The sequence below is a fragment of the Onychomys torridus genome, chromosome 7, assembly GCF_903995425.1.
Source record: "Onychomys torridus chromosome 7, mOncTor1.1, whole genome shotgun sequence".
NCBI lineage: Eukaryota > Metazoa > Chordata > Mammalia > Rodentia > Cricetidae > Onychomys > Onychomys torridus.
The window spans coordinates 103,726,641-103,739,985 of record NC_050449.1 but is presented as its reverse complement, the minus strand read 5'-3'; the positions used below and the strand labels follow the sequence as shown (position 1 = coordinate 103,739,985).

Below are 13,345 nucleotides of genomic sequence, written 5' to 3'. Positions count from 1 at the left end.
GGAAGTTCATCCTCAGCTGAGCCTTTTAGAATAGTCCTATAAACCCAGCAGTTTGGAGAAATTTAAGTTCCAGGCCAGTGTAGCAAGAACCACTCTCAAAAAAGTTTTCTTTGTTCTGCTCTTGCTGAAATGAGAATAGTAAAAACCGTGGTTCTTTTAAATGAGATCAGGCATGTTGAGGGTGTTGTGGCCATAGACTAAAGTAGTTTTGAGATTTCACGTGCAGTTGTTGACTCCGTCTTGTGTTTCTTCGATGGGTAATGGATCCATAATGTCATCAGTATGCTCTGTCTTTGTACTAGGTGGGATCTAAACAGGAGAGAGAAATCATGCAACAGAACAAGGAAAGTTTATTGAAATAAATTACATACTGAATTCAAATCAGGGAGCTGAGTAGTAAGAGATGAGTGACAGGCAAACAGGTGCAGAGAGCAGCCGTTTCCCTGCGGCTGAGGTATTAGTAGAGCTTCTTGCCTTCCGTCCTTCAGTACTGTGCTGAGAAGGCCCGGTGAAAGAATGTCACTGTGGCTTGCTGCACTGGGGAGAAGTGGGCAGGCACTCCTCTCCACTCTGAGGGACTGCTGGGGGGTGTACTGCCTACCAGAAGAAAGGACTTGCCACTGGCTCTGTGTGCAAAAGTCCGACAGACTTGTTCCTAAAACTGGCATAGGAAACTCCTGTCATCCCTGTAGTGGCCTCTACTAACAGAGCTTCATATCACAAAGCTCCATTATCAGTAAGCCAGGACAGATGGACTTGGAGCGGGGTTAAGAACTCTTGAGTTGACTAGCAAGTGTTTTTTTTGTTTGTTTGTTTGTTTTTTGGTTTTTGTTTTTTACCTGGAAAGTGAGTGGAGGGGATAGTTTGTTAGTTACCCTGTCTTTAAAGCTGAGAAAACATTCAGACAAGTTAGGTACTTGCCTGAGGTCACAATCCAGCAGTCCTAGATAGCTGACAGCTGACCTGTAATAACTACCATACGCATGTAAGGTGCCTTGTATATACTTAATTCCCACTGTAAATCTGTGCAGTGAGGAGAGCTGTTGTGTCTACTTTATAAATGAAACTAAGGCCAAGAAAGATGATGCACAGCTCCTCAATACCAGAGGTGGCACTCAGCCTCTCTGACTTGATCCTGAACTTTGAGGCTGTGGTGATTGGGCCTCTCCGAATTGTCTAGTCACCACATGGAGATTTTCCCATTTTTTGTGATATCTCTCTCTCTCTCTCTCTCTCTCTCTCTCTCTCTCTCTCTCTCTCTCTCATGACAGTTTGGAAATCAGTCCCCAGAATGTAGATGTCAATGTGCACCCCACCAAGCATGAAGTTCACTTTCTGCATGAAGAGAGTATCCTGGAGCGTGTGCAACAGCATATTGAGGGCAAACTGTTGGGCTCCAATTCGTCCAGGATGTATTTCACCCAGGTGAGGGCATCTACCTCCGCTGTCTCTCTGAGCTTTAAAATGTGTTCCAGATCATAAAACTTCAGATTTTTTTAATATAATTTTGAATTATCTTTGTACTGCTTTGATAGTTTTCTTTCAGTAACATTTTTCTCTGGGGTGTGTGTGTGTGTGTGTGTGTGTGTGTGTGTGTGTGTCATGCACATGTGTTCAGGTCATGCATCCACAGACTTGTATGCAGAGGCCAGAGCAAGATGTTGAATTTTTTTTCTATCTCCTTATTGTCTTGAGCCTGGCTTCCCCTGAACTGGTTGGTGCTCTCTGAGCGAGGCTGACAGGCAAGTGGGATCTCAGGGTCTGCCTGTCTCTGCCTCAGTGATTGGGTAATAGATGCTTGTAGCCAGGCCAGACTTTACTTGAGTGCCAGGCATTTGAATCAGGTCCTCATGCTTGCACAGCAGATGTTCTTGCCACTGAGCCATCCTCCCAGCCCCTCTGCTGCATTGTGACTGTCTTCAAAGAAAGGTGTTCCCTTTTGAATAGAGCTGTTGCTTTGTTTTTGTTGTGTGTATTTCTAAGCACAGATAGAATTAAATGGTAAATATACCTGTTACCCAGCTTTAACAACATCTGCATTTGCCCTGCTGGTTTTAGCTAGTCCTATCTTGCTTAGTGAAGGGGAAAGTACATATGAAAGCACATTTTAGACATTGATTTCTTCCTTAGTACTTCACGATACATCTAAGAAGTCTCTTATATAACAGAATATAAGTACTACACCTAATAAAATTAATAGCAATGACATCATTTACTACTTAGTCTATATTCACATGTCTTAATTTCGAGAGAGTCCATTTAATACCAGCTGTGTTCATATCTGTATCTAGTGATGTCCAGTCAAAATATTTGGTTCTTACATTTTTTAAATCTCTTAAGTTAGTGCTCTCTCAGTGTATTTATTATTTTGGGGCAAATAGGGTTTCATAGCCTAGGCTGGCCTTGAATTTGCTTGTAGCTGAGGAAACTTGAACTTCTGATCCTCCTGCCTCTGCCTCCCAAGAACTGGGATTACAGGTGTGTGCCACCTGTAGTAGGAATCTTAAAGAGTTCTTATTAATGAAACTCAAACCCGAGGCCAGTTATTGGGGTGATTGCTGGAAGATCAGAGACACAGAACAAGCCACAGTTTCCTCACCTCGCCAGTCCCTCAGCTGGTTTTGTTTCGTCAGACTGGAAGCTTCTGAGTCCTCCTTCCAATGGCTCTCAGCTGGACTGTGCTGCTCCAAAGCCCGAATACTTCTCCAGCCAAATGCTTAACTAACTAAATGCTTAACCCACTACATGCTTTTCTCTTTAGTTCCTGGTCCTCGTGCCTTATATACCCTTTTCTTTCTGCCCCCACTCCCTGGGATTAAAGGCGTGGGTCACCAAGCTTAGCTGTTTCTAAAGTGGCCTTGAACTGGCTAGCTCTGTCTCCCAAGTGCTGGGATTAAAGGTGTGTACCACCACCGTCCAACTTCTGTTATGGCTTACTCTTCCCATTTTCTAGCCAACATTTCTGGCTCTGTTCTAGTGGCTGTCTGTTCTCTGACCCCAGATATGTTTATTTCGGGGAACACACAATATTTCAGGGAACACAGTACCCACCACATTTCCCCTGTTTTTGTCTAAAATTAAAAAAAGGTTATAACTAATACAAGAAATATCATATCCAATAAGTATATACAATATACACAGTCAATATTACATTAATGATGTCTAGTCCATTAACATTTGACAGATTCAGGTGAAAAACTCCATTATCTATAATAATGTCCAGTCCAGTAACATTTGATAAACTCAGACAAAAATTTTTCATTACTTATCCTATCTTTTCTTTTCATAATAGATTCAGTAGTCTACCTTTTGTCATTTTTATATCTTCTCCTTTTTCTTTTTAGAGTAGATCTACCCATTTATCCTATTATTTCTTTATCTTTTTTTCTCAGGGTAGATTCAGTGATCTACCTCATATCTATTTTCTCTTTTCCCTTTTCTTTTTTTTTTTTTAACAAAACCTCTGAATCTAATCTTCATGTTCAGCTTTTTTCCTGACCATTAACAATTAACAACTTGTAACCAATCATCATAAACAATGACAATATCCAAAACTCATTAAACGACCAAAAACTTCCCATCCCACCTTTTGGGGATGTGGGCGTCGTTTTCTTAAAATTACTTCCATCTTTAGGGGATCCTGAAAAGAAAATTTTGGGGTTAATTGTCAAGTCCTGTATCATTTGTCCCGCCGCTGCATAATGATAAAATGCAGGGCTTGTTTCCAGTCCTTGTTCAAGTAGTCTGTCAGGCTGGATCATCTCAGCTAGCCATCTCGAAATTGTCCTCTAAACAGTTTGTAGTCCAGAGTCGATCTTTCCATGGTGTTAATGGCTTTACCATAGTCCATGTTGCATCATCATTGTGGAGTCCCATCATCCTTTTGAAGGTTTCAAAGTCACTGTTAGGCATGATCATGGTTCCCTTCTTTTTTTTTTTTTTTTTTTTTTTTTTTTTGTGCCTCCTCTGTGGTTTGGAGCAATCACAGTCTGATAAATGTCTGTCTCTTGGAACCATGAACGTTCTTCCCTAGAAGAGAAAATCTTCACAGCAATTTCACCCCAGCATTTGTCTTGCCAAACATTTCCAAACTGACCTTTGCCGACGCTTTCTTGTAACACACTGGTCCTGGCAATTCTTCTCTGAACAAGCAGCAGTAAATTCTTTGTTCCAGGTAGCAGCATCACCAAAGTCACCAACACGATGAGAAGCAGCCAGCAACTCAGAGCAGCTGTCACTGCCTCCATGGTCCCACTGCCACCGTTTGTAGCTAGTCCCCAGCCAGCCGTAGCTTCTCCTTAGCAAGCCTCCTAGGCAAGCCTGAAACTCAGGATCCTCCTGCCTCTGCCTTCTTCAGTAAATCCTACCGGCGTGCTCCACCACAACCGGCTGAGTGTAGCTCGGGCCTGAGCTGGGGCTCACAAGGCCACAGGCAAGAGGCTTTTTCATGAATTTGTACCTCGAACGTTGGGCGCCAGATATTGGTGAAATTATTAAGGCCACTCCACGTAGTTAAAAGGGAGGTTTATTTTGTGGGGTACTTACAAATGAAGGGGTAGGTTACAGGGTCTGGCAAGGGTATAGTGCAGTCCGACCGTGTTCTCTGGAGAACTCTGCTCGGTCTACCTCCAGCGTCCAGAGTCCGGGAACCAAGAGAGAGACCGCTTCCCGATCCTTGGTTTTCCGCTTCCTCCTCCGCCCCGCCTTGTGGGCGTGACCATTACCGAAGCCTCAGTGGGGGTTGGAACTTCCAGGCCAATGCTGGGATGGCTATCCACTACATCTCCCCCTTTTGTCTAAATAAGAAAGTTCTAACCTAATACAAGACTATATACAAAGAGATGGTTATCAAATATTGTCCAGGAGTAATGAGGGATAATGACCTAGATAAGTTGGAATTACAATAAGTGCAAACAATATCAAGCAAAAAACACATAGTAAAATCCAGGGAAGTCTAGGGCATGGGTAGGTGGCGTGTTACAAAGATCATTCCAAAAGGTGTCCTATCCTAAAGAACCTGAGTCTAATACTTAATATATCCTATCTAAGATATTATATATGTATATATACTAAGTTGTAACTATAACTGCTAATCTCCAACCTCATCAAAGACCTGAGAAGGAATATAATAATACCTGAGAAATGGAAGAAGGACGCAAGCAACTTTCGGGAGTCTTGCAAGAGTAGACAGAGACAGCTAGCAGCCTGGACAGTCACCTAATGTTTCTCAGCATTGTTGGTGCATTCAAATTGGCTACAGGCCTAGAGTATCTGACAGACCATTTTCAGAAGCAGGAATTCTGAAAGACCATCTTACCCTGTCTTGGCAAAGTATAGTGGTCGCTTTCCTTGTGTCCCGCTTGTCCAGAAAGGACAGCATTTGTACTGTCAGCAGTTGAGGCAAGGGCAGTTCTTTGCCCAGTAGGCCATTTTGTGCCAAGAAGACAAACTTCCAAATGGAAATGTCTTAAAAGCCCAACATTCTCTCGGGATCAAATTGGTGCTGCCAGGAGCAATTATGTCTCATGTCAACAGAATTCTAAGTTATTTAAATGCCATGTTCTCTAGGTCCATGAAGTGTTTGAAGATTACCTGTCCATCTGACCTATGTATTTATAAATCTGGATAACCTAACTAACGTAATTATAGAGATGACAAGCATAGGTGACAATAACTATGTAAGTCTTATCTACCTAAACAACCTAAGGACTAAGCTTCCTATAAATAAGGCAAACAGTCTGTAAGCAAATGCACAGTAAAAGGACAATGACTTTAAATTGTGACAATACACAAAATATCTTTAACAGAGGTAGGAATGTATAGTGCAATATGCAATATGATAATAATCCTAAATATATATCAGTATACAGAATATCTTAAATAGAAGTAGAACATACATACAGTATGACAGGTATAAATTCACATTTGTATCAATATACAAATATTTCACATAAGAGTAAAAATATGTGTACAATATAACAAACATAGTTCTGTATTTGTATCAATATACAAATCTTAAATAGGAATGTAAAAAGTTTATAATTGTATCAACATATAAGAATTCATAACAGTGCAAAGGCTGCTATATTACTAAATTTGTTTACTAATGTATATGACAGTCTACCATAATATCTTATACCTATCCATTCCATTTCTTCTTTTCCCATTTTTTTTTTTTTGAGACATATTTTCTTTCCTTAAGGAGAGTACTGAGTTTAACAGTTTCTTCCACCCCCAACCCTAGAACCATTATCCATAACCCTGAGAAATATGAACCTTAGGGAGAAGGGGCGTCGTTTTCTTAGAATTGCTTCTTGCTGTTTAGGGAGCAATGGTATCTCTGTTGGGTATTGTGAGAAAGCTCAGATAGTTAAATCTCAGTTAGACTAACTGTAGATTCTGCAGCAACTCTCAGAGTAATGGGTAAGATTGTCTGAAATTTTGGCAAGAAGTGTAGTATGATGATGATTACCATTGCATCATTCTGGACTGGGTAGAGTTGTTGGGGCCCCGTCTTCCTTCTGGAGACTTCAGAGATTGCCTGTGTAGATTGGTACCAATAGATTCTTTCTTTCTGCTGTAAACATCTGGATATCCAAGGCCTTATGATTTCTGGAAGATGGGTATTTCCATTATCCTGGAAAGACAAAAACAGAACCCTACCCCAACCTTTGATTGTTAAATTTTTCTTACAACCTGAAGAGATGTCACATTGGTGGATGATCTTTTACTTCTCCTCATCAAGGGGGTTCTCCTGTTCGAATCGAATTTTTATTAATTTTGTTGGTATCCATAGCTTTTCTTCTCCTGTGGAAACAAAAGCAAAACCCCTCCCCCAACGTAGGACATATCCAGGTTTCCATTCTGAGGTCAACACATCTTTGAAATAAACCGGTTGGTTTAGCTCAGGAGTTTTGTCTGTCGTCCAATGTCTCTCCGCAGCTGTTGTTCCTTTCTCATCAGCATTGAGAAAATTCAAGGTTAATAAAGCACTATGCAATCTATTTCTAGGAGTCATTGTTACCTGTTGCTGTTTATTTAGCATATCCTTTAAAGTTCGATTGGATCTTTCTATGACTGCTTGGCCTGTGGGATTGTGTGGTATACCTGTAACATGCTTTATATTGTAATAAGCAAAGAACTGTCTCATTTTATTGGAGACATATGCTGGGGCATTGTCTGTCTTAATTTGTACAGGTATTCCCATGATGGCCATAACTTCTAATAGGTGTGTAATCACAGAATCAGCCTTTTCAGAACTCATAGGAGTTGCCCACTGAAATCCTGAATAGGTGTCAATGGTATGGTGTACATACTTTAATCTTCCAAATTCTGCAAAATGAAACACATCCATCTGCCAAATTTCATTTCTTTGTATACCCTTTGGATTGCTTCCTGCAGGTAATGGAGTTTGGTTATAGAAGGAACAAGTAGGACATTTTTTTCACAATATCCTTAGCTTGTTGCCAAGTAATGGAGAAATCCTTCTTCAAACCTTTGCTATTTACATGGTGTTTCTTATGAAATTCTGAGGCTTCTAGCACATTACCTATTAGTAACTGATCAATCTCATCATTACCTTGTGCTAGAGGTCCTGGCAGACCTGTATGGGATCTGATATGTGTTATATATATAGGATGTTCCCTTTTTCTGATGATTTCCTGCAATTGTATGAATATTGAAGTTAATTCTGTATTATCAGGAATAAATTCAGCAGTTTCAATGTGTAAAACAACTCTCTCTGCATATTGAGAGTCAGTGACTATATTGAGGGGTTCTGTGAAGTCCATCAGTACCATAAGAACGGCATACAGTTCTGCCTTTTGTACAGAGCTGTATGGACTTTGTACCACTTTACTTAAGTCTCCTGATTTGTATCCTGCTTTCCCTGATTTATTTGCATCTGTATAGAATGTGAGGACTCCAGAAATTGGCTTGTGTCGTACAATGTGAGGAAGGACCCATTCAGTCTTCTTTATGAATTCTATTCTCTTGCTTTTGGGATAATGGTTGTTAATCTCTCCCAAAAAGTTACTGCAGGCTCTCTGCCAGTATTCATTATCTTTCCATAGTGACGAAATTTCCTCATTAGTTAAAGGTACTACAGTTTATGCTGGGTCCATTCCTGTCAACTGACGAAGTCTTAATTTACCTTTCTGAATCAAATCAGAGATCTTTTCTATATAAGTCTTTAATTTCTTATTTGGTTTACGTGGTAGGAATATCCATTCCAATATAATATCTTCCCTCTGCATCAAAATACCTGTGGGGGAATGTCTGGAGGGGAATATGACAAGAATACATTTAAGTTCTGGATCCACACGATCCACATGTGCTTCTCGAATTGTCTTTTCTACTAGAGCCAATTCCTTCTCAGCTTTGGCTGATAATTCTCTTGGACTATTTAATTCTTTGTCCCCTTCTAGAGTATTAGCCAAATTTTGTAGTCCATCTTTGGGTATTCCCATGATACCCAATAAGTTGGAAATGCTTCCTAACAACTTTTGAAAATCATTAAGAGTCTTTAATCAATCTCTCCTCAGTTGTACCTTTTGGGGTCTAATTTTTTGTAACTCTATCTTATATCATAAGTAATTAATAGAATCTCCTCTTTGTATTTTTTCAGGAGCAATTTGCAGTCCCCAGCGAGGCAAAACTTTTTTTACTTCTTCAAACATGCTTTCTAATGTGTCTAACTTTGGATCAGCTAATAGGATATCATCCATATAGTGATAAATTATGGATTGTGGAAACTTTACACGAATTAACTCCAATGGTTTTTGCACAAAGTATTGGCATAAGGTAGGGCTGTTTAACATACCCTGTGGGAGGACCTTCCATTGATATCTCTTGACTGGCTGAGAATTGTTATAATTAGGAACTGTGAAGGCAAATTTTTCTCTATCATTTTCTTGTAAGGGTATGGTAAAGAAACAGTCTTTTAAGTCAATAACTATTATAGGCCATTCTTTGGGTAGCAGAGAGGGCAAGGGCATCCCAGTCTGTAGGGAGCCCATTGGCTGAATTACTTTATTAATAGCTCTCAGATCTGTCAGCATTCTCCAATTACCAGACTTTTTTTTAATAACAAATACAGGAGAATTCCATGGGCTGGTAGATTCTTCAATGTGTCGAGCATTTAACTGCTCTTGAACCAGCTGTTCTAAAGCTTGTAGCTTCTCTTTTGTCAAAGGCCACTGTCCAACCCAGACAGGTTTATTAGTTAGCCATTTTAAAGGTAAGGCAGTTGGTACTTCTGAGAGTTCAACAGCAGTTGTGCTCTGTTTGTGTACAGCCTGAATGTTTGGTGACTGGTTTTTATAGCATGTTATGATATTATTCCTAGAAACATGCATTGGCCTGTATTCCTTTTCTGAGAGTGTAGGAATTTTAATCTGGGTATCCCACTGTTGTAACAGATCTCGGCCCCATAGATTTACTGCTGCATTTGCTACATATGGCTTCAGCCTTCCTCTCTGTCCTTCTGGCCCTATGCATTCAACCCATCTCGAACTCTGTTTTATCTGAGATAAGGTGCCAATTCCTAAAAGTTGGACATCTACCTCTTGAAGAGGCCAATTTGGATGCCATGATTTTGGTGTAATTACAGTCACATCCACACCTGTGTCTACCAGGCCCTCCAGAACCAAGCCATTAATTCGAATTCTAAGCTTTGGTCTCTGTTCATTTATGGAAGTCTGCCAAAATATTTGTTTTATTGTGTTCTTTGTAAACTGTGATTCATCTATCAAAGCTGTTTTATCATCCATTGCAGTATCAGTTTTTACATTAGATATTGGTTTATTCAGTTGTCCTGGAGAGGAATGTCTTCCACAGTGGCTGGGAATGTTCTTACCACATTTGATTTGGGGGCCTGCAAGAGGCTCCCTGAGGCGTTTCCCGCTACTAAAGGGTTGCCTCGTATATCTATTTTTGATCTGCACTCACTGGTCCAATGTCAGCCTTTGCCATATCTTCTACATAATCCAGGAGGTGGTTGGGGTCTTCTGTTTAGGCTATTCCTAGAAGGAGTATTACTTCTAGGATTACCCCATGAACAGTTTTTACTTATATGACCTGGTGTGCCACATTTAAAACATTTGGTACCATGGGGCCTTCTTACACCTCTGGGATTTGTCTCTCCTATCTAAGCCTCATTACTGTAGTTAAGAGATTCAACACTATTAGTATACTGAATCCATTCTTCCAAAGGAGCTGATCTGATCTTTAATGGTGTAAGTATTCTTTTGCATTCTGCATTAGCATTGTCGAATGCCAAGGACTCAGTTAATACTTTTCTTAATTCTTTATCTGATACAGCTTTTGTTATAGCTGTGTTCAGCCTTTGTAAAAAATCAGTAAAGGGTTCATGTGGTCCCTGAAATATCTTTGTGTATACCTCAGTTGCTTTTCCAGGTTCTGGAATTTTTTCCCAAGCATTTAGAGCTGCTGTACGGCATAGGGATATTGTATGCTCATCATAAATGGCTTGTACATTCCTGTCAGTGAAACATCCCTCACCAAGTATTTGATCTTGGGAGATCTCAAAACCTCTGAGATTACTTTGTTGTTCTAAATTTCTTGCCTCTTCTCTCAACCAGCTTTTCCACTGTAACTGCTGGCTATATTCTAGAATAGCTGAAATTAACTGATGCCAGTCATCTGGAATGATTCTATGTGAGGTAGACCATGAATTTAACATCTGTTTTACGTATGTGGAGTGTATCCCATATGTAACTACTGCTTCCTTTATATTTTTAAAGTCCCTTGTTGAAATTGGTTGTAATGTATATGTCGTATATGGCTCGGGGTGTGTGTCATCTACTGGCTTCTCATGGATGATAACAGGATAAGCCATTGTATGAGAGCCATTTGGAGATGTTACAACCTGTATGGTCTTGCCCTTCTGCTTATTAGGTCCCTTGTCATGTTTATTTAGAGTTTCCTCCAGGGCTTGTAAACGAGCACCTAGGGTCTGTTCCAGGGAGTAAACCTCCTCTCTTGTAAGGGATTCCAGATTTTTCACGGAATCATGGAAGTTTTTATGTTCTTCTGAAACACATGATTCCATGGACCTTATCTTATCAAGTAATGATAATTTTTCTTCCTTATATAGTGTCTGAGTAGCTACAACTTCACTCTGGAGAGTTAGTATTCTATCCATTAAATACTCATATTTATTATCAATAAAAGCAATTTTGGGTACAAGCTTGTTTTGTAAATTCTGGTTAGCAGATTCCAGAGAGAGAATCTTTTTATGTAAGTCCTGGCCAGCAGATTCCAGAGAAAGAATCTTTTTCTGTAAGCCTTCATTGCTATCTTTTAAAACCTGTAAATCCTGGTTAGCAGATTCCAGAGAGAGAATCTTTTTATATAAGCCTTCATTGCTATCTTTTAAAACCGTAATTCCTGGTTAGCAGATTCCAGAAAGAGAATCTTTTTATGTAAGTCCTGGTCAGCAGATTCCATAGACAGAATCTCTTTCTGTAAGCCTTCATTGCTAACTTTTAAAGCCTGTATCAGTCCCAATAATGACTCATCTTTGTTCTTATTATTAAGTCAGTGTTTGAACACTGTGTGAATTATTACAATGAATGTCAAAATGGTACAGGCCAGATATGTCTTAGGGAGGTCGTATATTTCTAGGAAAATGTCATTCATCATACAGGCAAAAAGGTTATTAAATTCTTGTGAGGTAATGTCAGCCATATTACAAGAATTACTCAAGATTTGTTAGTCAGTTTTAAGGTGTAAAATTATCAAGTACTTTTACTTGAAAGAAGCTTACCTTTCCGTGGTTTTGGGGGGTGCAGTAGCACTTTTCAGCCAGCAGGAGGCGTTGGTATAGCTCCAAAGCAAGGCCTGCTGGCGACCTTGGCTGGCGGCAGCTGAAGGCAGGAGCCAAGATGGCGGGGAGCCGGCACTCAGGGAGGACTGGGAATGCCTCACTCACAGCGGATTTCGCTGGTCTGGGGGATAAGCTAGGGAACTGAGACTGGACTAGCTGCTCCCTTTTTCGGGAATGGAACCGTGTAGGCGTCCCCTGGTTAAATGGAACTTTGCAGGCGGGTTTAGGTACCCGCCAGCCGGGGAGGAGGCTGAGGGAGGGAACTGCCTAGGCCTTTGGAATTTGCCCCACGTGAGCGCCAGCCACCAGGCCTGCCTTCAAGTCTCCTCAGTCTCTTTAAATTAAGTAAAGGCACTCCCTTTCATTTACCTGTGGGGGATGTACACATGCACTGTAGGAGCTTGTGGAAATCAGCAGGTAACTTTCCAAGTCAGTTCTCCCCTTCCAGCTTGTGACTTCCAGGACTTAACCTAGATTGTCAAGGTTGGCCACAAGCACTTTCACCCACTGAGCCATCTTGCCAGCCCTGGCTTCTCCTTTTTTAAAAAATGCTGTTCTCTCTGACTTCTCTAGTTTTCCTGCAGCATAATGTGCTTTTGGATTGGCAGATTGTTTCTTTGTGGTGTTATTTAACTCTCTCCGATCCTCTGTATTGCCTTTGAGTTGGAAATCTAGAGGCATAACTATATTCAGACACAAAAACATTCTTCTTTTTTTAAATTAATTTATTTTTACCTTATGTGCAATGGTATTTTGCCTGCATATATGTATGTGTAAGGCTGTTGGATCCCCTGGAACTGGAGTTACAGACAGTTATGAGCTGCTGTGTAGATGCTGGGAATTGAACCCAGGTCCTCTGGAAGAGCTGCCAATGGCTCTTTCTGAGCCATCTCTCAGCCCCTTAAAAACATTCTTTTGCCTAGGATCTTTTCACTTGTAAATTTTGTTCATTCTGGTTTGATCCCTTAAAAAAAAAAAAAAAAAAAAAAAAAAAAAGCCATATCATCATATCTTAGTTTTCCATACTGCCAGTGGCCCTCTCACAGTGTTGTAAATTCTCATTCTCCAGTCCAAGAGGTGATATTTGGATGTTACAAACTGTGGCTGAAAGAGACATAACAGAATTTAGCATTTGAGGCATCTGACCATATGTACTGATCAGTGGTATTAAGTACATTCAAATCGTTGTTGAGTTGGCTCCGAACATCCTGAATCACAGCCTACAATCAGTGTGTCAAGTGACTGTCACCCTGTCCCTCCCATTCATTCTATGCCAGTAATTTCCATCTGAAGATGTCCTTTGTCGGGTTCACTCATGTGTCCATCTTCCTCTTCTTGGTGGGAAGGAGCCAAATCACTGGGAACGTTTCTGCTGTGGGTGAATGGAATAGGGCTGAAGCTTTCCTGGGAGGGAGGGAGGGAGGGAGGGAGGGAGGGAGGGAGAGAGAGAGAGAGAGAGAGAGAGAGAGAGAGAGAGAGCGAGCGAGCGAGCCCAGA

The 13,345-nt window shown here is 40.6% G+C and overlaps 1 protein-coding gene across 3 annotated transcripts in view; it reads left to right on the top strand.

Moving 5' to 3' along the window:
- Mlh1 (mutL homolog 1) overlaps positions 1 to 13,345 on the top strand; it is a 51,131-nt gene that overhangs the window by 21,006 nt on the left and 16,780 nt on the right. For all 3 annotated transcript variants that reach the window (XM_036194076.1, XM_036194074.1, XM_036194075.1), the window contains exon 11: positions 1,272 to 1,425. In XM_036194076.1, coding sequence (XP_036049969.1) covers positions 1,272 to 1,425 — 154 coding nt within the window. The remainder of the gene's footprint in view (positions 1 to 1,271; positions 1,426 to 13,345) is intronic.